This window comes from Manis pentadactyla, chromosome 11, assembly GCF_030020395.1.
Source record: "Manis pentadactyla isolate mManPen7 chromosome 11, mManPen7.hap1, whole genome shotgun sequence".
NCBI classification, from domain to species: domain Eukaryota; kingdom Metazoa; phylum Chordata; class Mammalia; order Pholidota; family Manidae; genus Manis; species Manis pentadactyla.
Window position 1 is genome coordinate 88,175,094 of NC_080029.1, and position 27,944 is coordinate 88,203,037.

At 45.6% G+C, this 27,944-nt stretch overlaps 1 protein-coding gene across 3 annotated transcripts in view; it reads right to left on the reverse strand.

The window, feature by feature from the left end:
• The window catches only part of RASGRP1 (RAS guanyl releasing protein 1), a 65,391-nt gene that overhangs the window by 21,276 nt on the left and 16,171 nt on the right, over positions 1 to 27,944 (reverse strand). For all 3 annotated transcript variants that reach the window (XM_036889889.2, XM_036889888.2, XM_036889890.2), the window contains exons 3-8: positions 13,870 to 13,975; positions 8,394 to 8,456; positions 7,299 to 7,430; positions 5,253 to 5,406; positions 1,756 to 1,929; positions 664 to 780 (exon numbers count right to left, since the gene is read on the reverse strand). In XM_036889889.2, coding sequence (XP_036745784.1) covers positions 664 to 780; positions 1,756 to 1,929; positions 5,253 to 5,406; positions 7,299 to 7,430; positions 8,394 to 8,456; positions 13,870 to 13,975 — 746 coding nt within the window. The remainder of the gene's footprint in view (positions 1 to 663; positions 781 to 1,755; positions 1,930 to 5,252; positions 5,407 to 7,298; positions 7,431 to 8,393; positions 8,457 to 13,869; positions 13,976 to 27,944) is intronic.

Below are 27,944 nucleotides of genomic sequence, written 5' to 3' on the forward strand. Positions count from 1 at the left end.
AATCTAACCCCTACCACACAGAGCTGCATTTATATCTTCAGAATATCATAGTGGTTTATAATAACAGTGCTGTGTTATAAAGGATCAGAGTCTATACTGTGAAATCTCATTAAGAATACAGAAAAAGACTTAGGACTGTTAAGAAAAACATTCCTCAATAAAACACTATGTAATACAAAATTTAGGCACCTGAAAATTTTATTTCCAACTATGTGGGAAAAATTCAACAACCCATTATGTTATTCCCAAGAGCTCTGGAGAGCTCGGTTTCTAACATGTCCCTCCATAACTGCACCTGACAGACTGACCTGTTCTCACCGGGACCACTGCTCCTTTCGGGGGAATGTTCTGGGGCCAGGGAGTTGATAAAGATGGTGACTGAATATACAGCAGCTTGTGAACAGAGGAAAGAAGCACACATTACTGCAGCTGACCAGCTGGAACGCGTGCAGTGACCTTGAGGCCAGACTGAATCATCATCACTTTCAGATCTGTGACGTTCCCATCCTGTGGGTTTCCTTGGGGTTTGCCTTCCTGGTATTTTGTCTGGTTGGCAAAGGATGATGTAGTTAAATGCCCTTGGTGCTGCTGCTCAAGGAGGAAATGCTGACGTTGGTCCTGGGAATGCTCCTAAGGGGCCCTGGAAGAGGCTGTAGCACTGACCTTATTAATTTCATGTGGGACATGTGAACTTGTCTCCTTGAGCCTGGAGATCGAGCTGTGACATAGCCCGCCTATCACAGCCATCAGTGTGTTGAAGTTCTGTAATTGGTGGAGCTTCTGTGACACAGAAAACAGGTTAAGAGTGGTCACTGTACATGTCAGTTACATAGGGGCTTAGAGGCTGCCTCTGGACTCTATACTGCAAGTCTTCCTAATCCTAGTCAAAGACTAGTGATCAGGTGGTGTGATTTCCTGTCCATTTCTCTCCTAAGGCTTAATTCCAAACCAGCAGGTCCCAAATCTGGCAGTTCATCGCATCTCCTTCCCTTTGTTACAGCTGGTCTGTGGACCACCCTCTACTCAATGGTTTCTAGGAATAATCCAAAGTACTTGTTTTACACAAAGATTTCTGTGAGCTTAAGGATGTGCTTTTAATATACCTTTAGTTAAAATCAGAGCAGGTGGTCCATGTACCAGACTTTGAGAAACACTGGTCTAGACTATCTAGAGCTGGAAAAATACATCATTGAGTGTGTATTAACCAGACTTTTATTTTTGAGGGCAAGGACTTTGCCTTATTTTCTGTGCAATGCCAGAGCTATACAGGACAGCAATGGATGCAGAGAAGCTAGAATCTCTGGGGATTTTAAGTATGTGTTCATACTACCTGTTCAGATGCTTAAACTCTGCCTCTGAAACCCAGCCATTCAACACAACATGGGCTCAAAGACCTAAGCCAACTCAGGCTGGCCTAGCCCCAGGCAATCCTGCATATGGGCTTGCCCTTTTCCTTTTGCCATGTGAGCCAGATTTAGGAAAAGAATAGAGGCTGGTAAGCATCTTCTGAAAAAAGGTACAGATAGGACTAAAACTGAATCCTGACCCCTGGGATAGCTTGTATTGGCCCTCTCCCTATTGCTCTTGTATGGAAAACAGAAAAGTCACCATATCTAGAAATGGGGGCAGTTGAAGGCACACAAATCCCACCGTGGAACAAGAAGGAAAAGTAACTCTAATGGAGAGACTAGGCTGAGGGGAAGAGGTGATAATTCACCTCACAGCCCAGCCAAAATTCTTAATCCAATCACTCACCTGAGCCACCTGGATGAACTTGATGAAGACTTCTGCTCGGAGCTGTGGGGTGGGACGGCTGAGAACCATCAGTTGGACCCACTGGGAGATGCCATTACATAGGGCAATGGATCTTTCCATGGTGGGGTTCTCCTTCACGCAGCTATTCACAAGGTAATTCTGATAATCAGAGAACTGGGGGAAAAAAAACACCACGACTGCCCATCTGGTATTCTGGGAGATCTGGGGGAACATTATTCTGACCCCTTGATGGCTAGAAACTGCTGTGGAACAGAGTTGCTTTTGGCCCTCTTTTGCATATCCCCCACTTGGCCAACAAGAATAGTAGGAAGGAAATCTTTCTTACTCTACCCACAGCACAGTCTCTCTACATCAAAAGTCATTAGGTATAAGTGGAAGCATGCACACAATGGCTAATCCAAACATTGTATCTGAGTAGCTACTGATACTGTCTCTTCTAAATTCTAAATAACATAGAAGAAAAGTCTCAGTACAGACCCCTGACTTACAATGGTGCAAAAGCTATACGCATTCAGTAGAAACCACACTAAATTTTGAATGTGGATCTTTCCAGGCCTAGCAAATGCTGTACAGCCCTCTCTGGTGATGCTGGGCAGCAGCAGTGACCCGCAGCTCGCAGTCAGCCACACCATCCAAGGGCGAAGAACCAATGCACTCAAAACCGTTCTGTACCTAGACAACCATTCTGTTTTTCACATTCAGTACAGTATTTAATAAATGACATACTCAACACTTTATTATAAAGAAGGCTTTGTGTTAGATGACAACTGTAGGCTAAGGTAAGTGTTCTAAGTACATATAAGGTGGGCGAGGCTCAGCTATGAATGTTTGGCAGGTTAGGTGTATTGAATGCATTTTTGGCCTAGGATATTTTCAACTTATGATGGATTTATTGGGGTGTTAGCACTGTTGTAAGTCAAGGAAGATATGTACTAGTTCCAGGTCTGTTGCTAAAGTTAATGGGGAAAAATAATCCTCTCACAAAAATCTAATGTCTCTGCTTTCTTCCCCATTCCTCTCTCTGCCAGCTGTTTTTATAACTTTAAAATGGAATAAAATCTGCCCTTTGTAGGGCACAGATTTGATATGATGAACATAATAATATGTGCTTTTCAGAGGGCTACATAAATGTGCGGTGGTGCTAACAGGACAACTGTTAACCTCAGGCTAAAACAAACCTGTTTGGGTTTCCTTCTACTCGAACAAGCATGAGCAAAGGCCAAGTGATTGGGGTGCATGAAACCTGGTCAGCTATTATTTGGTGACCATAGTTTCCCAACTGGACAATGGCACCGGCTGGTTGACAATGAAAGAGCATATGTGAAACTGGAAATGCCCCAGAAGATCACTGTATAATTGATGAGTGTAGCTATTGTGTCCTTAATCACAAACGGAATCTCAGCTCAAACAGCAGAACCACGAAGGGAGGAGGAGTCTGCTCTGCCCCACTGCTCCTACGGAAATGTGTGGTGCTGCTGCCCAGCTCCTGCTAGCTGCTTCAGAACGTGCCCTTTGAAAGCAGGGAAATCCATGTCAAGACAAAGCCTCCCACATCTGAGTCTCTGAGCAACTGTGGTCAGCAGAGGCTCCTGCTGATCCATGCTGAGACATGAAGTGTGAGTGAAAAATAAACTTGCTTTATTGAGCCACTGCGATTGTGGGAAGTGGAAGGAGAGTTGTTTCTCAGTATTTAGTCCTACCTGACTGGTAATAACACACTGAGAAAAACTCACAACTTAAGTAAAGTAAGTGCAAATTAACTGAGCCCCATTTTAATGTCCTGTGATTGTTGATGGGTAGAAAACTGTGAGTTGACCAAAGCCACTCCTGAAGAGAAACATAAAGCAACATGCTTACTGGTTCTAAGAGAAAATTCCCATGTCTCACTTATATACCTGTCCCACTATAAAGATAACATATTGAGTCCACTTGTTTTTTCAAAGAATTGTCTAGCAATTTTCCCCTCCCCACCAAAGTATAAGAATAAGCAGAAAATATAAAATGCTGTTCAATTCATAGTAGAGATATATACTGTAGGAACCCTGTATCAGAGGAACAGTTTGGTAAATCTGTTTATAACTGTGTAAAGAAAACAAAACAAAAATCCTCAAAAAAGTCTTATATGAGGGAACCACACCACTCAAAAGAGTGAAGGTTCCAACTGATGTTTCCATTTGCAAACAGAGCAACCCCTCAACCACTGGGAGCACTGGCTCCTAGTCCTTGTTCTACATGGATTTTTCACCTCTGCCTGAGCCCTAGCACTGATCTGAACACTAGCACTGAGCAGACACCCCACGGGCCAGGTGGAGCAGCACTGCCAATTGGGCCCAACACAGCTCAGATTTCCAGTGTAATAAGCAGCTCTTTTCAGAGTCCTTCCCCATGACGGGAGGTACTGCCAAATGGAAATTCCCCACATAGAGCTTCCCAACTGGGGCCTGTGGTTCTGTCTGAAGGGTGCCAGTGAGGAGACTGGGGGCTAGTGCACATTAATGCTGGGAGACATCTTTCCAAATGGGAGCTGGGGGTGTTCCTGACTGACTGGTCAAAAAGTGAAAACAGGACAGATGTCAACATTATGGGAGAAAAGATGAAATAATCTGTGTGACCTGGTTTGCAGCTCTCCTTCCAGAAACAACCAGGCTCAATAAACTGTTGCTGAGTGAGTGAGAGAGGCACAGGATCCCAGTTCTGACTCTTAACAGGCTGTAAAACCTTGTTCAAGCCACCCTCCATGCCCCTCATCCAGGGAACATAAGTCATTCAAAGAAACGCACCCAGCAATTAGGTAGTCTGTGGTTTTAGAGCAAAACTGAAGACCATATCTTTTGGTACAAGTGGGGGCTGGGTGGAGGAAGGGTGTCCTATCTTGGGAAGGCATCTGGGCCAGTGTCCTTTGGGGTCACACACGGAGTTTTAAGGAGCACGGTCTGGGTCAGCATAGTTCATCTTGAATCATGGATGATGGCTGAGCAAAGTCAGCACTACTGCAAGGGTCTCGGTATATTCTGGGCTAGAACAGCAGCATCTATTTTACTTTGAGACTCTCCAGAGCCTTCAAAGCCTGTCCTAGAATGAACTCAAACTCTTACAGGACTATCCTCATTTTTTTTTAGAGGAAAATTTTTTCAAAAAACCACTAAGCCTAATGACTATAGGGGTGAAAAGAGTGTATGTGTGTGTGTGTGTGCTTTATGTACACTCAACTAACGTATGCATGTGTACAAGGTGCCATGTGTGCCGTTAGTACTGCCCCTTGAGCAGGGCATGGGGTGGGCATGGAGGATGGGAGAGGGAGCCCGGCAGGAGCAATGAAGGAATCAGAGTACTGATTTCCAGGCTACCCAGAGTCTGCCGAGCAAGCCTACCAGCCCGAGGGGCTTCTAGGGTTAGCAGGTAGATGGCTAGTACATTTCTTTGCTCTTTTAAAAATTATCCCAGGCAAGTCCTTCTCCTGCCACTTGGGTACATACAGATATCCTCCGGAATGACTTGAACTCAAGGTAGGTCAGGTGCTCAGACAGCTCCTCTGGTTCCAGATGGTCAAAGAGCAGGGACACTTTCCGTTTCTTGCTGGTGTTTGATTTTATCCTTTGAGTAAGTTTCCTGGACCAGTCACGGGCATTGCTTTAGTGGGTAAACAAAAAGGAAAGGACAGGGAAAAATAACAATCAGAATTGCTTTTTACTGCAAGTAAGTCCACTGTTTTCCACAAGAATATTTAAAGCACTCTTAGCCAACTTTCCCTGACCAAGACAATGCATTCACAGAGTTTTGCCAAGTCAGCTTTTCTTATGGCAGCAGCTAGGAAGCTTCACTGGTTTCCAGAGAACCTTTGGAAATGCTGTGGGAGCTGCGTATACCATGTTTGCTCGAGGCTGCAGGAAGGACAGCCTCAGGCATTGGTTGCAGTCTCCTGGCCCCTGGTCCTGACTTCTTCGCCTGGCCCTGGCTTGTCTGCTCTCTCCGTGCTGCTTTGTGTCCCTTAATTCTCACGAGGGTGATGGGGACTTCATCTGCTTGGGAATCTCAAGGTAGCAGGGCAGCTTTCAGGCCGGAAGGGCGCAGAGAACCACAGAGAGGAGATACCCTGCTGCAGGGAATCATGGGTAAGAACTTGCAGTCACTCTGGGCCGACTTGTGGCATTTGCTCAAATGTCCCCACTCACTGAAACGACCGAAGCAGCCTAGCTAACCCTAGAGTGCCCTCCCACCCCACAGACATATTTTCCTGTAATCAATCCATGTATTTCTTACTCAGTTTCAGTTTTCTTCACCAAGAAAGCAAAAGGAAGCAGCCTTTTTGAGATGAAGCAGGTTGCAGATTTGTGTTTTCTAACTGGTATTCCTGAAAACCTTGTCTGTTGACAAAGGGGTTCTGCGGTCAAATGAGTTTGGGGAAGCACTACAAATTCTGTAGCCCCCTTGGCCAATGAGCATGTTACAGACTGTGACATGTACTGCAAAGGTAAGTTTAACTCACTATTTTTCAATGAAGTATATGTGGTCAGGCAATATCCTACTAATTCCTGAAGAATAACTTGTGGAAAATATTTGTAGAGGAAAGTCAATTACAGCCATATTGGGACAAGGAGATCTGGGTTTGAGAACTGTCCTGGGCTCTGGTTCTGCATCTCTAAAATGAGGACATTGTTAATTCAAACATTTCTTTCATCTTTACAGTTGTATAATTCTAAGCAGAGAAGTACAGATAATCCAAACTGAGAAAAAGACCTACTTGGAACCAGGAAATGTGATTTTGAAATTAGTTCTATATGGCCATGGCCCAGGGCCTTCACAGTCCAACTTCTGCTCTAACTTAACTAGCTGTGTGACCGCAGATGAGTCACAACTTCTCTGTGCCTCAGTTTCCCAGGATGCTGGGCGAAATCATCCAACATGTTTCGGTCCTGGATCCTAGTAGATATTCTGTATATCCTAGGGATTTGTGTTATTCCAAAATAAAATGGCCATCTTGTAAAAAACCTTAGCATACAATGTGTGCATTTGCCTCTCCCAAAATTAGGAAAGGCACTCATTTTTCCAGACTACACCAATCTCATAATTAAGAAATCCAAGGAATAATTTGAAATATTTCTGAGATTCTTTCCATTCTGAAAATCTAAGTGTCTCTCACAGACATCCATCCATGTCATAATCTGCTCAATACGTTGTTCAGCAGTCCCAGCCCCATTTTCAAGTTCCTAGCTCTGAAGAAGAGTGAATTCAGTCACTGCACTTTCAGTTTCCCATAATCTGGATACATTTTAGTATCTTGCTACCTCATCTCTTTTTCACTGGGACTTTTGTTTTTTTTCCTGTTCTTGGATATTAGTCACCTACATTTTATCCCCAGGGGTCTTCTTTGCTCCCCATTGTCAAGCTTTTCACTTTGGGAAAACAAGCTGCAGCTGCCCGAGTGGGGAGAAAGAGCCGCAGTCATAGCCGGAGTCAGAAGCCTTGCTGAGCAGCCGGGACTGTATTACAGGAGGGAGGGGCTTTCGACCCTAGATACTCACATTTGGGTTGTGTCAATCAGGCGGCAGTGTATCTCCTCACCATTAGCCTTCACCAGTTCCTGAAACTCCTCCATAGTGTTTGTCAAGCTGGCATCCATTTTGAACATGATCCAGAATTCTGTGATCCAGTACCTACAGCATGGGAGTTAAAAAACACAATCCACAACTGAAGCCAAGTACTCACACTGGGTGGGGCCTTCTCACAGAGAGGACTCAGGAAAAGGCAGAGGCTGGCTTGCCTTCTCTATTCCTGGGAATACAGGATCCATACGCTATAGACAGAAGACACAGAGCTGGGGTAGAGGTGGGGGGATGGAGAGAGAACCTCCCACTGACAGTCCTCTGCCCTCCACGCACTGAACACTTTGACGGGACAAGGGGAGTTGCCATCAGAGGGGCCACGGCACAGATTCGGGTGCAGCCACACGTGTTGAGGGCACTACAAAGAAGACGACCACAGACACACCGATTCGAGAAGTGGGGCAATGGATCTGGTCATGTGACAAGAACACGTTAGCATGTCCAAGAATATTTATGACCATTAAAAATAATGCTTACAAAAAAAAGTTTTAATGACTAGAGAAGATTTCTATGATATAAAGTGAAAAACATAGGCCACAGAACTTTGTATGTATTTTGATCTCAGCTATGTTTAAAAAAAGTCTACCTGGAAGACAAGACAATGGAACTATACCAAAATAGGCCGTTGGAAATGGGTGACTATTACTATAGCTATATCCTTTTCTGTATTTTTAAATGCTCTAAAATGACTTTTATTACTTTTATAAATAGGAATAAATAACAGATATCTTTCATTATCTCTGAATCTCTCCCTATGTCATTTGGTACCCAAATGGTGTAAGACTGAAGAAAATGTTGGTGTAAAATATTAAGCCCAGGCACACTAGAAAAACACTGACCGTACTGGCTTGAGGCATTTCCAGCATCAAAGGTTGCCCTTTCCTGCCTGTCCAGAGGTGTTCTGTAGATGGTCAGGAAGGGAAAGGCAGGGAGGACAAGGAAAGATCCAGAGTCCTTTGCTTCAGTCTCATGTCACCCCACTCCACAAAGCCCCAAATGCAAGCAGAACATTACCTTACAAAATAGCAGATCTTCAGGCAAAGTCCTGGTGAATTCTTTGCCAAGGCATCCTTATAAGTAGGGCCGTGGTTAAGGAAAATGGAAGCCTCTGTTACAGAAACTGAACAACTTTGCATCTTTGGAAATATTTGCTCAAACTACCCCTCTCCTCCAAATTTAAAAAAGATGTTTTATCTCTCCAGCTGTAGGATGAAAAACCAACTTGGTATGCGCAGCTGTATGCTTACTATCACCTCGAGGGCTGACTTTATCTAGCCCGTGCTGAACGGCCTCTGGGAGGAAGCTGCAGCACTTAACTCTGAAGAAGTAGAACTACGAACTCAGTCTCATGGAGAGGTCCCAGCACAGGTGCCCTGTAAGAAGCGAAGAAGGGGAGTGACCCCTGCCCATGCCCAAGAGACCAGGGGTGCAACTGGGACAAGGTAGAAAGAGGAGCCCCTTATCTTTTCAAATGATTCTAGTAATGAAAGACAATTTTTGCAGTGAGCTGGAAGAAGGGGAGTGAACATTCAGATATATTGTCACAATGGTTAAAAAAATAATGTGAAAGGGATGATATACACCTAGAGGATGTCAGTAGACTGGCCTCCTAAGTTGTGATGGCAAGTCACACAGAGCCACGTGAATAATACAAAATAAAATTGTAGATCCCATTAAGGATCCATATCATTTGGAATATTCCGTAAGAATGGTGCCATCCTAAGAACAGGAAAGAATACAAGATGTCATCAAGTTCACATGCTTCTAGAGATACATGGAAAAAATATTCATTTCTTTTATGAGCTCAAGAAATGTAAAATTTAACCTAGTGATGAGAACCGGGTAGGTTCTACCGTCTTCTGTCAACAAACTGAGGCAGGAGGTGGTGTAGGCTGTGCGCACCCCGATAGGACTAAGCCTCCTTCTCTTCTAAAATCTGTGCCATACTAACCACAATAAAGGGCTCGGCAAATCCCAGAAGGGCCCGAGAGGAATCCAGTGAGCAAGTAGGTAGAGATCTCAGTGGGGCAGAAGCAGTCTTCCATCAATGGGTAGGCATATTTTAACCCCTGGAAAATTTAGAGTTAAATATAGAAAAGTAAAAGTCCAAATCACAGTATTGATGTCATTTATTTATTAGGAAGGAATCTGTGGTTTTGAGATTTTTATATGCCTGTAATGTTAACAGCACATTAAGATGATAGCCTTGAAACTTCACTTTGGAGTATGTAATGAAGTGCTTTAGACTTGTGATTTTAAACTGTAAATTTCTGCATAGCCTTGGAATGTCTAAAATAATGTTAGCTTTACTGTTTATAACTTTTACATACTAGAGTTACAGAAACTAGAATTGAAGATGGCATCTGAAGTAGTTGAAAATCATCTAAAATGTGAAATTCATAATTATAGTTTGAAACCATTGGAAATATTTATTAATTAGCATTATTCAAATTAACCATTTTTCAAGGCTCCTTAAAAAGTGCTTGGTGTTAACATGTTCGACTTACAGAAATAAGATATGCAAACTAAACTTGAACCCTTAAAGAATTATGGTTGTAAAATTTGTATTTTTAAGAAAATGACTTTATTTCAAAAACCTAAATTTTAATAGATTTACTCCCCATAAAATCAGTCCTCAAGAGCACCAAAACAAAAACACAGAACACAAAATCATACACAAAGATAATCAAAATAAAAATAAGCCCTGGCAACTGGTAAACCTTGTGAAGTAAAAGCTTCTGACACCCGCCTTTCTCTGGGCTTAAAGAGTAAGAGTGAGCGCAAGATGATTTTATGTTTCTTTTTGCCACATCACTGAGGAAATGTACCCCTTCTGTGCAAGCAGCTTCAAGCATAAAGCACATTCTAGATAAATACATCTCAGATTCTGGATTTTTATTATTTGGTCTACTTGTTGAAAGTTTATTCTTCCTCCACTTTAACAAAGAAAGCACAAGAAACACACTCTCTTTAACTAAGTGGAGAAACATCAATATGGAGCCTTTAACTGTGTTGTTTCTCCTCCTCCTGGTGGCTCCTCACCCTTCTCCTCAAATGCCTGCCCTGGCAGGGCATGGTGGCTGCGTGTGGGGCAGCCTCCAGGTAAATCCAGTCAGGGTACACGCCAGTACTGAGCTTGGCAGAGCCGCCCGGGTCGTTAGAGCCCCTGGCCAGAGCAAAGCAGGGCAGCGCTTTCCACTTCAGGAGATGAAGCAAACACCCAGCATGTGCAGGCCAGCGATGCAAGGCTCCGTGCCTGGTTGCCAGAGGCCAAGAACACTGTGTGCTGGAAGCTTCAGGCTCCGCACATTTCCTTCTCTTCATAGCTGGTACTGTGCTTCTGAAGTATCATTGTTCTGACTGTACTTTACAGGCGTCTGTGCTATTCAAAGCATGTTTTAAAATTGCTTTCTTTTAACTAATGGATAAAGAGGAAACCACAGGCAGCCATCTGAACTTATTTAACTAACAATTCTATTAGTTCCAGGTCAGAAAACAGGGATAAAATATGAAGAAAACATCCTTTTGCCTTCAATGTTTAACCTCGGGTTCAAGGACAGGGAGTCTTACCTCATATTCCCTTCTTGGAATCTTTCCCCCTCTCCAAACATAAGCAAAGCCTGGATTTCTCCCCTAGAAGTCCTGATAGATATAGAAAGAGTACCCCAGTGTTCTGCAGCCATAGTAATGCAACATTTGTGGTGTCTTATCCTGAGACGGCCACGAAGCTCAGTTCTAGAGAAACTGTAAAGATACACAAGCCTTGGCTCCTGCTGTTGAGGGATGCGTACAGTAGTGGGAGAGATGGCATGTAAATAGTAAGTTACAATACAATGTATTTTAGATATGTTAAAAATATATACTTATTTTTTTAAAGTAGCTTGTAACTTGTCACCTTCTCTACTCATAACACAATTCAAACTACAGCAACTAGACATAAAGTTCTGCGGTTTGCTAGAAATAGTCATCTCTAAAGACTAGGTGTTACACTGCAAAACTTACAGACTGAAGTCTAGGTGGATTAAGTTATTTAGATAGAATAAAATCATGCTTTCTGCAATCATAGATGCAGATTACAAGGCAGATTACATCCAGGCCAGAAATGTGAAAGGCACTTTGACTTAAGCAATATAGAACTGAAGTCATAGGAATTAAATATGCTTTCAATCTAATACTATCTTAAAATACTAGGTAAATTTTAAAAGGTAGGTAGAAGGCTGGAAAAGTCAGGAGAGACTTCACAGAGGGGTCTTGAAAGGGTCTGCAGAGGAAAGAGGGACAAAAAGCATTCGAGGTGCAGGAATTGTAAGATGCCTCATTACATCTGGTGTGTTGTGAAGTTCAGTGCGAAGCAGAAAGGGTCTCTTGGGAACTGCAGGGTGAAGCAGGAGGGTCAGGACACACACTAGGGTCAGACTGTGGAGGGCCTTTTCCTGGGGAGGGCAGAGTTTGACCTTAAGCCTGTAGTCTGCAGAGGCTCTGAAGCAATGGCCTATGTTAGGTGCTTCTTAGGAAAATAACTTCAGAGGTGTGTCATGAAAGGGAGGGGAGCCCACATGGATGCGGAGATGAGCACGGGGCGGAGGCCTAGGAGAGAGGGTGGGGGCCCGACCCGAGGCCGCTCATGGGCTCTGTAGGAGGTGAAAGGCTGGGAAGAGTCAAGAGTGCTTCTGACACTTCTGGTTTAGGCAACTGGATGGATAATGACACCATTAACTGAAATTGAAAATGAAAATACAGGTGTCAAAGCAGAATTACTGACAGTAGTTGTGGGGATGAGAGTACCGACCTAGTGGGCTCAGTTCCGAACATATTAAGATTGAAGTGTCTGCAGGACAATCTAACATTAAAATAATTGGTTTGGATTAGAGAAGTCTGGACTCGCAAGTTGTCAGCAGAGGAAGGTGGTGGAAATCCTGGTGAGAAATCACCCCGGGAAGGAAGCAGAGTGAGAAGACCACCAGGATGCTGCCCCCATCTTTAAGTAGTGTTCAAAGAGGAGGCTGGGGGGAAGCTGGAGGAGGGCCAGCTGGGGCGGAGGACGGGCCAGGGGGACGCCAGCTGGGAAGCCTGGAGGAAGAGAGTCTGGAGAGGCAGGGGACTGTCAGCAATGCCCACCGTAAACAAGGACGGGAAAAAGCCTTAGGGCTTAGCGACTCGGAGGTCACTGGTGACAGCAGAGAAGTCTGTGCAGGGCCGGGGGCTGGTGTTGGGTTAAGGAGTGAATGGGCGCTGAGAGACGGGGGATAAGTGCCGACTATTTTAAGAAGTTTGTGCACCAAATTCTAACCCTAACAAGGGGATGGAGGGGACACAGGGTTGGGAGTTCACTTCCAGGCCAGGGAGACCAGAATGTGTTTCAGGCTGCAGGGCAGCTGCCAGTGAAGAGGCAGAGTGTAAAGGCACAGGAGAGGAGAGGCGGGGTGGGCGGAGCACCAAGGTGTCGGTCTGAGGACCAACAATGTTTTCAGTGCAGAGTATTTCATCACTGACATTGTTTAGAATTGCTGGGATGTGGGGTTCATAAAAAGTAGGCCCAACCGGAGTGGGTTTTATTATGACCTTAAAATTCTCGGCAGACCAGACACCCACTTACTACCTGTACCACATATTTTGTGGCCCTCTCACAATGCTCAGAGCTTGGAATACCACAGAAACACCTCCTGTGATATGAGAAGTAAAGATTTGTAAATAGGTGTAGAGAAGAGATACAGTCCTGAGGGTTTTTCTTTTTTCCTGTGTGCCACGGGAGGAGAAGAGAGGGGGCAGGAGAGTGGCACAGGATGACGAGGGCCTCCAGTGCTGACTCGGCGCCAGGGGCGCGGCTGCTAGTGCCGACAGCCACACCTCACCGATGGCCCCTTCTATCTGCAGCCACAGCTCACAGAGTCAGCAGTGAGCAGGGAAGGCAAGTGCGTGCTCCACCCTACTCAGTTCACACCTAAGGTTAACATCCAGCAGGGTTCCCTTGGCCCACAGCCAGTGCCTCTGCCTGAAGCAAAAAGCCTCCGGCAGACTCCCCAGACGCTGTGGCTTTAGGACGCTTTCTTCAGAACCTGGGGAAGCTGGGTGAACTGGGCAGCACAGCCAGGATGCATCTGTCATTTGAGTCACCCTGGCACCCTTGTCAATCTTCACGGGTAGAGTATGAATTTTGACTAATCTATAGGAAATGTATTTTACTAGCCAGAGATACCGAAAAAGACTGTGTCTGCATGTTTTCTCTGACTACTTCCCAGAGCAATCAGCATCAATAATACAGACCTACTCAACAGGAGACATGTATTACCTACAGACATGCACACTTGGACACACACACGCACACACACACACACATACCACACTCCCCATCAAAGGAAATATGAACACATTTACCACTCAGGGTTATTCTAAACCAATCAAAATGAAGGCATACTTCAAATTCCAAGATCCTTTTAAACGAATCCCACCTTGGGATTGCCAGATTGCCAGCCACTGTGCTAAAGGATATAGGGTGATCACTTTCCGGAGCAGCTCGGCAGAGGAAATGATGATGCGGTGCATGGTCAGCATGACTTGCAGCAGCTGGTTACTTCGACACAAGTTTCCGTCTGCATCTGAAAACATACAGAGCAGCATCTGAGCGAGGCCCCTGAGAGAAATCGGTCCGTCGGGATGCCCGCCAGTGTGCGTGACCCAGGTAGGTGGCAGAGAGCAGGTTCTTCAGGCCAGGGCTTTTCTCCCACTGCCTCTGGCACTGCACATCCCTCCCTTCCACATTTCTCTTGCCCTCCTTCCACCCTCACCCCTTTCCAAAATGTCCATTTTAATGCACGTTAACCACCCCATCCAAAAAGGTTCTTAGGAAAAGGGTAAAAAACAGCCCCAGGACACAGGAGTCTGTGTTCAAGCAGAAGCAGATACAGGTTTTGTGGAATCTAATGTTCATATGAGGTAGGGGTGGAGGGCCTTCTAGTGTCAGAGTGAAAAATGTTGTAGTCTTAATAGATTACAGTTAAAATACCTTTTGCAAATTTTACAAGGACATACGATCATAGGAATACATTTCTAGGGCTCTCCCGTGGCTGTGGCAAGGGCTCATGCCAGTGAGGGGCCCTGAAATGTAAGTGTCCCTAGTTTTATGGGCAATGTGCTTCTGGGTGGGAATACAGGAGGACAGCTATGGGCAAACATTACATTTGGAGATTATAGGCATGTTACAAGTACCCATGAGGATTGTATCAAAGACACAGTTTTCTAAATCCCAGTTGGTAGCAAATAAGATAATGTATTCTATACACTGGCTTTGGGTAGAAGACTTTCAAAGTCTTTTCAACATTTATGGCATGAAGAGTCAGGGGCTGTGCTGGTTATTCACTGCAGGACCTATTCTCTGGCTTCACCATCAATCTCATTACCATGGCCAGTGAGTCTCCAGCTGGTTCAGCTGTTGGGAAGCATCGACAAGACATAGGAGGAGGGAGAAGCAAGGATACTTCTTTCTCGTCCCCCCTCTGCTTTGGCACCACTTCCGGGCTGACAGCTACAGGTCTCTTCCATGAACGATCAGACCAGCCGGCGTCTCCCTTGACCCTTTGACCCTAAGGGTGGCAATGTCTGGCTCTTGACAGTTTCTGGGTGCAGCATCCCTTAATTTGACTCTCTGTAAATGGTTCCTTTATTAAAGTGTCTTCATTTCAACAAACTATGAATTCTGTTCCTTGCTGGGAACTTGAATGATTCAGGATAAATTATCAAATGAAAGAATATACATGAATTCCTTTATCATTTGATATCTCTGTAAAATACATTATACAAATGAGGTTGTTATTTTCATTCTTTCCAAGTGTACCAAATAGTAAACGAAGGAAGGACACAGTGCATTTGGGTTCAGGGTTCAGAGCACCGGGCTCATTCTTAAATGATGACCTAATGTCACTGTGTACCGAGAAAGAGCAAGTGAACTGCCGAGTTCAGCTGGCTTCCTATCACCAAATCCACCAATGCACCCACTCTCTTACTCGTGCCGCCTGGCCCCCCATTTCCCTGGAAGCCCTTTCAGAGGCCAACACTTCTGCTGTGCCCTGCGGCTGCTCCTTTCTCAAGGACGGTGATCCTGCCTTTGACCACTCTCTCCCCTGCATTATCAACTTCTCTCTCTTGGTGTACTTCCTCTGACAGTTAAACACGCACCTGAATCTCCTATTTAAAACAAAATGAAATGCAACCTTAACCCTCATCCTTTCTAGAAGGTTTCCACTCCTCTGTTCCCCTGTTTAGCAAAACCTCACCATCATCAACTTCTCCCCTTCCATTCACTTCCAACCATCCCATTTGGCTATCTTATTCCACCAGACACTGTATTTTCAAGGTCACCAACCAGCTTGGTGACTCCTCTGTCCTCATCTTACTTTATGACTGAAGCTGCGTTCAACCCAGCCCAGCCTAGGCTGACAGCTCCCTTCCCTGGAACACTTTCTCCTCTTGGCTTCCACACCGTCACACTCTCAGCTTCTCTCACAGGCTCTTCTTGTCGCCTCTTCCTCTGCTGAGCTCTTAAATGTCACCATGCTTGGTGCCGTATCCTCCTACTTCTTCGAACAATTTTTAAAATTTAAAACTTCTTAAATTTTACATGAAAAAACCCAACTTCTTTTTTCTAGGTAAATTCATCTAGTCTTTGGGCTAAAAACACCATCTTTTAGTTGCTGATGGCTGCCCAACTTCTATCTTCAGCCCTCAGTACCAGATTAGTATGTCCATCACTGTACTTGTCAAAGCCACTCTGATGTCTAATTCAAACTTAAATCATCCAAACAAAACTCTTGACCTCTCCACTCCCCCCGAGTTCCTTCCACCTCCATTCTTCCTCATCTCAGGGAACAGCACCACTGACCATCCTCTCAGTCACCCAAACAAGAAACCTGGAAGTCATCCTTTATTTCTTACTTTCCCTCATATCTAGTCCATCAGCAAGTCTTCATTCTATTTTCAAAATAGATCTCAAACCTGTCCATTTCTGTCCCTCCTTGCCATCATACTAGTTGTAGCCATCACTATGATGCAATGACCTAATTTTCCTCCCTGCTTCCACTCTTGTCCACTTACAGCCCATTCTCCACACAGAAGCCGGGAGTGAGCTCCTAAATCCATAAGCCAGGTCATATGCTTAAAACGCTTCAATGCATTCCAGTGTCCTCCTAACAGAACACCAACTCCTCATCGTGGCAATGGTGCATCCCACGTCCTGGCCAGATCACTCCTCTCGCGCTTCCTCTGTAACTCAGACCCTCCAAGGTGAGTCCCACCTCACGGCTCCTGCCTTTGTTGTTTCCTTCAGTGGGGGCTTTCTTCCTTTGGACCTTCATGTCATTTACCTGAGAGAGGTCTTCCTGACACTCCTTAAGGAAGCCACTAACCGGCTCGAGTTTCTTCACAACACTTTTCATGGTCTGAAGTTATCTTGTTCATTTAATTTTTATTTTCTGGGTCTACATTAGAATATAAGCTTCATGAGATCTGAGCCTTGTCTGTTTTTTCCACAGCTGTATTTCCAGGGCCTAGAACAGTGCTGATGCATGGTAGGTATTCATTAAATATTTGTGGAGTGAATGAGTGAACTGTATGAAATGGGAGACCCCCTAACTTTTCATGTATCTTTGGATATTGAGTTTCGGTTTGCTCCTGTCATTAGCTATTTCAGTGATGACATATACTATACACACTTACTTTCTTCTTGGCCACAGTTTACAAAACAAATACAAGGTTGCAATTTGACACGTAATTTTTATGAAATTAGTCTGGTTATAGTTTTGTAAATCTTTCATTAATTTCTCTAAACTTACATGCTGGTGAGGCAGGGTTAGTACTGCTCTCTCTGTCTGCTGGCCCACATAAGTTTTGCAATAATTCTCTCTTGCCATGAAAATTCTATAAAACAAACCACCCCAAAACTCATTTATTTCTTCTCAAGTGTCTGTGAGGTGGCAGGGTCCAGCTGAGAGAGGCTGGGCTTTGCTGTGGACGCTGCTCCACACGCCCCCAGCTTCCTCGCACCCGTCTAGCTGTGCTAGGTTCTTCCATGGTGACAGAAGGTCACCTGGACATCTCCAAGACCTCTCAAGCCTAGGCCTGGAGCTGGCCTACTGGCACTGCTGCCTTCTGTTGGCCAAAACAGGTTGCACTGCTGACTCTCAAGTCCAAGAGCAGGAACCGTAAGTCACACGGAAAAGATCACTGACACAAAGGAGGTAAAAATTTGGGTGGGAGGCAATAATGTAGTTAAATCTATCACAATTACGGGGGGAGAACTTCAATTCATCTGACAAAACAGTCTTTATAACACATCCTACCTCGCGGAGGCAGCAGCGCTCCCATCCCCATCACCAAGGCAAGAGGGGATGCTGCGGGATCCGTCTGCAGGGCTTTGCAGCGCGCTGCTCATGCGAGCTACGGACACAGTTGCAGGCTTATTCAGTGTGGACGGAATCTGAGATTTGCTGTCTCCTTGTGGTTGACTAGCATCCTTCCATGGATGCTCATGTATTAGGGAAGGGGCTTAGAAGTAGCCTGCGTGAGATCAAAACCAAGTCACCTATGGAAGGATTCAAGGAGCTAAGGAAGTTCACCATGGAGAAGGCCCAGGAGAGCGATTAGAACTGTCTTCAAATATTTCTAGTTTTATTTATGAGAGAAGATATAGACTGTTCTGTGGGGCTACCAAAGGCAGGACCAGAGAAGATGACTAGGGAAAGTTACAGGAAAGAGAACTGGGCATGACACATGGTGGAAGCGTCTAACCCCTAGGAACGCCCAGCGATGGGCGCATTCCCGTAACGGTGGTACTCAAGGCGGGACTGGAGAGGGGCCCTTTCACATCAGTGCAACTGGCATAGCAGCTATTAGTCTCTGACATCCTAGTAACACCAGAGGCTGTGCTAAGCACCTTAAGTGTTAATTCTAATTCTCACAATTCTGTTGGTATTACTCAGAATTTATAGCTGAGGAAATCAAAACATCAAGAGATGAGGTGATTTGTTCTAGGTCAAAGAGACAAAGAGAGCTAGGATCTGACTCCAGGTCTGTAGTTCTTTCCACTACACTCAGCTGCATGCTGCATGAGCATCTACCAGGAGAGGGAATTCAGGTGTTAAATAGGGGCAGCTAAAGCAAATGAGCTGTATGATCTCTTCCAGTCCTTACGGCTACAAGTCTAATTCATGCCACTGGGAATACTGGGTCAGAACCAAGGCACATTTGGAAGAATAGCTTTTGTACTCTGATGGTTTCTGCAAATTGGTGGTTTCTGAAAATTCTTGCATGCCTTGGTTGATATATATTGGTCATTACATTGCCTTTAAGATAAGAAGGGTGCTGTGTCTAAGATGCAGTCATGTTCGGTCTCCACGTCAGTCTTGCACCCGCCTTCCACATAGTTCCATGACATTCCCCCGCTGTGCTCTGTTGACCCTCACGTGCTCTCGTGGGAACGAGGGCTGGCAATGGTAGGGCCAGAAGGGGATGACTCCCCCCCAGCAAAGGGAGGCAGAGACAGGGTGAGGGAAGAAGCATTTCTGCACCCAGGTCCCAACGCCCTTCTTGGCTCTGCTTTTTCAGCAGGAGAATGTCTTGGCATATTCACTTGCCCTCATTTCCACACCGTCTCTCGCCCAAAAGATCTTCAACCTCCATATGACCTAATCATGGCTGCATTCCCTTCCTGCCTTCGTTTCACAGAGAATGTACTTCTTCCTATTTGAGTGAAAGAGCCTCCCTTTGAAAGCCAGATTTCTAAGAGGGTGGTCAAAGAGACTCTACCTTCCAAGCTGCGGGATTTTATTTTGATATAATTGCTGTAAGCTGATTTAAATATGTCAATGAATAATTTAATTTAGTTTGCATCTTTAGGCTTTTTAAAAATATGGGTGTCATACTAACAATTCTAATAAGGAAAATGTACATACTTTCTCAGTGCCATCTGCTTCTCCTTACACTTGGAAGATTTCTCAAAGGGTTGACACCTCAGGGGGTACAAAATGTCCATCTTAAATATTCTATCACTTGACTTGAAGAATAATACATGTTGCTAAAGAAGTACACTAGTCAAAGAATGACCCAGCCTGGGGACCATTTGCTCTACAGAGCAAGCAGAAAGCCAGGTAGCTTCTAGAGCATCTATGAACCACCAAACCCATCTTCCATCACTAGACTCAGTAGAGGCAACAGACACACTTTATGGAATCAAAGAACCTCAAGGGGAAGAGACTTTAGACATCTTCTACCTCAACCTTGTATCCCATGCCTTATTTCCTCCTAAAAGCATCACAATTAAGTGGCTGTCTAGCTTCTACTTGTACCCTTCTAATGGGAGGATATGGCTCTCTTGTCTATATAGCAACTTTTCATTGTACTTCAATTAAAATAGTTTTTTTGACACAATCAACCAATATGATAATTAATCTACTCTGTGTAAGGCACTGTCTTGATCCCAACAGAGATCTGAAGAACTATAGGAAAAACCTTGTTATTGAGAAGTTCACAATCTATTTGGGGAATTAGACACATACCCAAGACATCTAATCCTATCAGGCAGTAAATGTTGAGTGGAGCCCATGGAGGCCACACGGCATCATGGGAAAGTTCAGAAGAGGGAGAGATCTTATCCAGTTGTGGTTCAGGAAGCATCTCCTGATATCCATGGTGAGGTGACCAGAACTTCAAGATTCAAGAGGCTATCTGGTCCAGCTCTCTGCCTCTAAATCAACCTGAATACTCTTTTCTCCTTTTCTGTGGTTTAATCTTAAATGAGCCACATCCCCCGGAGAGCAATAAACTACTTCTTGATGATTAGAATCCTACCAGGGCAAAGGTGTGATGGGCTGCCTTCCAGGCCCTGCTTCCTGCTGAAAGGAGGTGGGGCGACTCTCCCACAGTGAAGGGTTGTCCAGGGATGAGGCAGAAATGACTCACTGAAAAATGGATATGAAATAGGTCAACACTAGAGAAACTCCAGAACAGAGTCTTTTCTTCTTTGTTTTGGTTCCATGTTAGTTTCTTGATGTGTAAAGTGATATTTTGAGTGTATCCAAGGCAGCATATCAGAAATTGCTTTGTTGAGGGTGGGCAAGCTGTCAGCATGGGGAGCATAACACAAAATAACAGGTGTGTCAAAACCAGGAACCAGAAAATGGTGATGGAAAAGTTAGTGTCTAGAAACTGTGGGGTCAGAGCTGGACCTGGAGTCACTGGCAGGGCTGAAGTTGCTAATGGAGGTCAATATCCCCAGAAAGGAGAAGAATGATCCAGGTAGCACCTGACCTACACACAGAATTCTGAACGTGATACATGTTCCAAAGACATAAAACCTACTTGAAAGCAAGACTACCACATTCATTAAATCCTGTTTGGAGAGTGTACACAAACTGGCAAGCTCAGAATAAGTTCACTAGCTCGGTGTTTTTTGTTTTGTTTTGTTTTTTTTAGTGCCAACAGCTGCAACCAGGGCAGGAAGAACATGTGGAGAAAGAATGTGGTAATACATACTTGAACTCTCACAGCTTTACTACCTGAACAGCTTAAAACCTGCACTGGACACCACCTTGATTTGTCCTCAAGACGGGGGTGGGGAGGACAATCAGGAGAAAGCAAGTGATTAAGTGATTGGTTAAGGATGGAGTCTCACATCACATGTGCTGGCAAGAATTTAAAGAACAGCTTTCCTGGGGGGACAGGGGCCCCTGATTTGTAGTTTGGGGGTTTCTGTGGTGTAAATACTCCAACTGTGGCCAATTCCCAGCTACCAGTGTGAAGTCACAGAACTCGGACTGGGAAGGGATGCCTGCCGTCAGCTCTCGGGCAGGTGCAGCCCCTGACCTGCCGCGGCGGCAGGGCTCACTGGTGGGCCTCGGGCCACAAAGGCTGCTGCTTGCTCAGCTTCTGGCTGTGCTCCTGTCTATCTGGTCTCTCTGCTCCCAGATGTTTCTGAAGCCACTTTTCTCCTCACCTCACTCCTCAATTCACACTGTGTGGGCCTTGCCTGGTTAATGCAGCCAAGAAACTCCTCTGGTGGGCAGAAGAACTTCAAGGGTGAATCCTCTCAGAGATACTGCAAAAGCGATTTCTTGGAGTGGTTAGTGCTCTAATCCAAGGCCAAAAATTTTAACATAAGGTGAGAATTTGGGAGAAGGGAAGCTCCCGGTTCCTTCCCTGGCTCTCCTCTTTGAAAATCTGGTATATCAAAGCCAGGATGATGGTGTGGAGCTGCCACGTGAGAGGGAAAATGTAGGTCTAGCTAGACTATTTTCTATTCTTTGGCTCAGTGCAGTGTACAGGAGCTCTGAGTATCTTGGCTACAATTAGATTTTAATTATTTATTTGCAGTGGCTGGGGGACACCACAACCTGGATAATATACAAACTTTAATTTGACCATGACCTGCAATTTCAAACTTCCACAACAGGCCTCTAAGCAGAGTCTTACTAAAGTGGGTAAGGGGCTGGTCATGTTTAGTTCTTCTCTTTGCTTTTGCCCAACTTCTGGGGAGTAGGGGGATGGTGACAGCAGTCAAGGCCAGGGGCCTAGAGAAGGGAAAAAGCCTGCCGTGGACACTACCTTGAGCTGTCCTTTCACCTGCAGCCCCTCAGGACGGGTGCGGGGAAGACAATCCAGAGAGCATGTGATTGGCTAAGGATGGAGTCTCCCTCACACGGAGGGGGACCTGGAGGCCTCTCTGATTTCTGTCCCAGAAAGGCCACCAGGGAAACACGTGGGGAAGGAAAAGAGCTTGCTTCCTCCCTTCGCTCTGTTGGCACCTAATCTCCCTCCTTCCGGGTCAGGGTGATGGGGCTGGAAGAGCGGCAGGCCATGTAAGTGGCACAGCATGTAGATACACATGTGCTCTACAGACACACCAGGATCATGCACAAGCTCAGAGAAACCGTCCCTGAAGCAAGCCAGCAGCAGGAGAGCCACTCCTCTCCCTAGATGAGAACACCAGAGAGTAAGCCTTTGTGCTGATAGCTTTCGGGTTCAGCAAACAGAGTCCCCTGTGTTGAACATCTTAGCTGCACAGTGACTCTGTGCCCTAGCAGGGACCATGGGCTCAGGCTTAAAGGTGAAGACACTGGGGTATCATGCCCTGGCCGTGGCCACAGGTCTGGTGCATGGAGGCCCCAGGACAGGAGACAGGAATGGCCCTCTGGCCCCCCAGCCCAGGGCTCTTTCCTCAGCACCTGCCTCTCCTCAGGGATTAGGAGATGAGTGGGCTGAAGACTGGTTATACTGGGGAGAGCTCTAACCTTCAGTTCTCCATGCCACAGGCCAAACTCCTGACCCATGGCCCCACTTCTGTTTCTCTCTTCAAGAAGCCCTACACCCACACCGACCACCTCTCCCTTCCCACCGCAACTACGGTACATGCTCTGAAATCACGCTGGAGATCCTGCCTCTCAATCCCACTACTGCCTCATGTCACCACGGTGTAGCTCCTGCTGACACCACTCGAGCTAGAGAACTGGAGGCCAGAGAGCCTGTGAGCCATGGCCCGCGAGCACCCAGCCCCTAGCCGGCCGGCCCACCTCCCTCCCAGAATGGCAGACGCACTCTCCACTCCCTCCCACATCAGAACGGTCCTCCCTGGGCATGGCTGTTCTTCTGAAGTACGAAGCTCTGGGTAAAGGATGACCTAGATTTCGTGGATGAGTGATTGCAATCTATAAACATCTAACCAAGTGCATGAATTGCCTGAAGTGAAAAAGAGCTTTTAGCTGTGTTGCCTCTGCTGAGAAAGACAGCCGGCCTTTCTTGGGGACTGCTGCCTCGATCTGGATCTGTCACATCTGAAAAATCAGGGGTCTGAGAAGTCATGAGGGAAGCTGGCCTCTTTAGTTCTGTGAATTGGACATAGTTCTGGGGGTGGGGGTTGGGTGCTGGGCTGGAACAAAAAGACAAGAGGCAGGAAGCGATGTGACAGGTCCTGGGCGGACCCAGTGATGTGACTCCGGGACAATGCCATGACCGCGTGAGCCCTTGTCGGGAGGTAGGGTCCACAGACTTCCCTGGGAGCGATCAAATAATCCAGCTGGGCAGTCAGGCTGTAAACCGATTCTCTGGCGAGCTGCCTCCATGCAGCCTACCTGGCTGATGCGACCACACAGGAATGTGCCAGGCAGCGGGTGAGGGGCAGCAGGGCGCTGCCCCAGCTGTCTGGAGGCACAGAGAGCTGCCAGCGGGTGGCCTCAGGAGGGACCAGGCAAAGGGGAGTGGACCCAAAGGAAAAGAAACAGAATGGGGAGGAGAATTTAGGGCAGGCCTCTTTCCTTGCTCATGCGAGCACATTCCTATCACTTCATACTCATCTGTTAAGTTCTGGGCCTCTTTTAGTTCATCAGTATTAAGAAGCAACTCAGGGAATGTCCCAAATACTCACACAGTGAAGTAATACACGGCCGAGCTGAGACTGACCGGTTAGCCTCAGACGCAGCCTTCTTCAGAGCGCTTTCCTCATGATCTGACCCTGACAGACCTACATGCCTAGACACCCTTGGTCCAGTGCATGACAGGACCGAAGCAATCGGTGTCATGCCGACATGACTGCAGTCACACCATGAACTGTGCTTTCACCTCAGAAACTGTCCTTGGCTTCTAATTCTCTGCAATGACCAGTTCTGTACAAAAAAACAGCATCATAGCACCATGTATTGTAAAAGTGACTGAGCAGTCTTTTGTAATCAGATAGAACTTATTCTGAAAGTCCCCTCTCCCCTTCTGTGGTTGTAGTGAGGATTAGATTATGCTTGATAAATTACAGAACAATGCTTAGTAAACTGTGAAGCACTACAACAGTGGTGAATTGTTCTTACTTCTCTTGCTGGATTTGGAACACTATTTTTTTTTCTTCTTAGCCATTCCAGATCAAGCTTTGATTTTTTTCTGAGACACGATGACCACAACTCAGAGTGGCTGTCCACAGTGGCATGGCAGGCCGTCCATGGGACGTAGCTTCCTCTCAAGCACTGTCCCACTCCATGGCCGAGTTAGCTGGGGGCCTTCCAATCTTCCCTCCAATCCTAGGTTTTAAGGCCACCCGCCCGTTAGACCCTCAAAGCAACACTTTCTTAGTTACTGAGGAGCCAGACAGAAATCTGGATGAGGACAGGGAACTACTCGGATCCTAACAGCCCAACATGCCCAGATAACCTTGTTTTCTAGAGAGAACTGCACAGAGAAGTGAGGAATCTCTTACTATCTGAAGGAAGAAGAAACTGCCCTCCACTCAGGAGCCAAGAGCCAAATAAGAATGTTTTGAAACACCCCAAGTCATAAATTGGTCTTGTGGCACTGCTTTACAGAAATAGCCCGCATGCCCCATGGGAACTCACAGTGCTGATACCATCCGGAAGATGGAAAAGCCAGGAGGAGTATTTGATATTGTTGGAGGACATGCAGCACCGGGCTAGAACAAAGTGCACTATATCCAGAGGTGAGGCTGCTTCTCTCTCTGTCTCACCAAATCTGTGTTGCTCTCTTTTTGTTGACCCACATGGGGTACTACTATCTGTGGGCCAGAGACAGGCTTCACGTGTATTAACTCTATGAGGTGGGTGATATGAGTATCACCTGGTAGATGCAGAAACTGAGGCCAAAAGGGGCTGCAGTAACTTTGCCGAGTTCACCTGGTAAGTGGCAGACCTGGGATTTGAATGCAGCTGCCTCGCCCTGGGATAACCACTCATTTCTGCGCCTCAATCTGCTCATTCGCAGAATGGGATCTTAATTAGGTCCTGCCCCCAGCCCACCCAGCAGAGATAATCAGATCAGGCAAGATAAGGGAAGAGCTTTGATATCTTTGGGGGAGAGCAAGGTCCTGAACCGAGTCCAAACCATGTGATTTCTGCTTGACTTGTGGGTCCCAAGAATCTAGGCTGCCTGACAGCTGTCATGTTAGGCATAAGACACACTTACCCTGTGGTTGAAGTACCAATAGCGTACATTAACTAGTGGTTCCTCACAGACTCCCCTCCCCTTGCATGTTAGCTCATTTGACCCTACAGCTCTGTGGGTTGGATATTATTTTTATTAATTGGCAGGTGAGGAAATGGAGAGTGAGGCCATGTGACTGCCTAAAGTTGCACATGTGAAGAGTGATGGTGCTGGAACTTGAGTTCTAGTACTACCCTTCCCACCGCACACACTGCTTCTCGCACTGACAGTTGCGAAGATTCAAGGCATTATCTTTTACCTATGCACTTGAGGGCTTTAGCTACTTGCTAAAGGAGGGCATCCTGCATGCCAGATGCTGGCTAGGCCATGTTACAGACATTCTCTCTTTTTTTTACCATAGCTCCACATGGTAGATGTTTCTCTGTTTCACACATGATCAAAAAAGACTCAAGAGAGTAAAAGAATTTGTCAGTGGCCCTATAGCTAGCAAATACAGGAATGGGCTGCAAACTTGTCCTAGTTTTCTTATCATTTTAAGGATTTTAGTCTAAGAGAGTCCTGCATTGCCTTTTAAATGGGAATCCTCCTCTTAGGAAACTATCAACAAAATGAAAAGGCAACCTGCTGAGTGGAAAAATACATTTGCAAATGATATATCCAATGAGGGGTAATAGCTAAACTATATAAAGAACTGAATACCAAAAATATCAAACAAGCCAATTAAAAAAATGGGCAAAGGACTTGAATAGACATTTTTCCAAAGAAGACATGCAGATGGCCAACAGGCATATGAAAAGATGCTCAAAATCACTAATCAGCAGGGAGATTCAAGATGCAAAAGCCAGGAGAAATATTTGGTACTGTTGGAGGAAATGCAGCAACTGATTTTCATCTTAAAATTCTGCAAAATCAGATGGTCTCCAGAAACAGGAAGCACCCAGGCTATTGCACCTTGCAGTCTGAGACCTCAGGGCTCTTTTTGAGGTGGGTCATTTCTAAAGCACCTTGAATCTTATTTTAATTTCTACTTGTATCTTTCCCTAACTGCACAGCCCCTGAAGAGACACAGCCACTAAAGGAAGGCCAGCTAGTGCGTGAATGTGTGTACACACGTGTGTTCTTGCTGCTACAGAGAGGTTGTATCAGAGCAAGAAATAAAGGTTGGTTTTTGCTGGACTCACTAATTCTGTAGTTATCAGGAAGCTCAGTTATGTGCCAGCATTAGCATCTTCACCCTCGAGCTCCTTCCTGGCCCACACCTTTGTTGCCTGCTCTAGAAGCAGAGGAAGCACAGGGAGGGCCATCTGTGATTACAGGGCAGCAATGCTCTAGGGCTTCCCAGATCTGTCTGTCACAGGGATGCTGGGTCAGTCACTCTCCAACAAATTCAGACCCCCAAAAAGCCTAAGGAGTCAGCAAGGATGGGCTGGAAGTTGGCAAGGCATTGGTTTCACCTAGTTGGGTAAGGGTTTTACCACAGTCGGTAAATATGATTATTCCATCTTTGGTCCCTCTGCAGCAGCCAGCTCCTCGGCCTCTGGTCCATGCTAGCGACTGAAGTGAAATTATAACCCTGTAGCCACTTCCCATAGGTCTAGAGCAGACTGTGAAGTAGGGAAAGATTACAGTGCTTTCCACACTTGGTGTGTTTTCTCCTTTTAACTCCCACCTTTTTGCATACTTGGTTACCTGGGGAAGCCATAGGAAAGATCCACCTATGTAAGGTGTTGGAGACTTCAATATTCTTCAAGTCAAATTAGTATCAGATTCATTCTGAAGGAGATACAATAATAAAAATAAAAAATTCACAATAGGTGAAATTTCGGGCTTGTGTGAGTGAAAATTTCTTTCTTTTTCTAGTGAGATGGTCTTAATGTTAATGGAGAGTTTCTGGGGGGTTGAAAATCAATGGTTTTCTCTTAGGATGAGTAGGTTCAGGCTTATCCAGAAGCAAATGAATATACTAAACCTGACTTTTCAAGACTTCCTGGGTAGCTTAAAAATAAAACAAAACAAAAAAAAAATAAACCAGACAATTCTCCCCACCCCAAATGGATTTCAAGGCCTTATCTCATACCTATTACATCACAACATCTAGAGATGGGGCACAGAATTTGTATTTTAAAAAGTCTCTCCAGGAAGCCCAATTTGATTAGGCTGACTTGGACCATTTGGCTCATTCCTTGGCCTGGGGTTGGTCTACAGGCCACTAAAAGATCCCATAAAGATGCTTAATGGTTTCAGAAATCAGTGGTGAGGTCTTTCATGTCTTTTCAGGGTTAGATATAACAGAAGTACTTAACAAATAGGTTATTTGGTGCCAACATTATGGACTCCTTGGTGGGACTTGGTCACTCTAATTTATAAAGCACAAGCAGAAGCACATCAGACATCAGCCTGGGGGGAGCCAGGGGACCACGATCAAAGGGAACTGGTCTGGGCCCCAGGGAGTTTCCCAGTGAGCGTGTGCAAAGCCCCCACTCCCTGGGGCCTGTACAGCCATATTCTGAGATGATATTTCCCTAAAACCAGAGACTAGGGCCCCTCATACTCTCCAAAATAAAGATGCCAGTCCTCCTGTGGCCTTCACGGGCTCTCCTACTTAAGGGTCTGTGCCGATGGCATCTGGGCAGTCTTTTCTTTCCC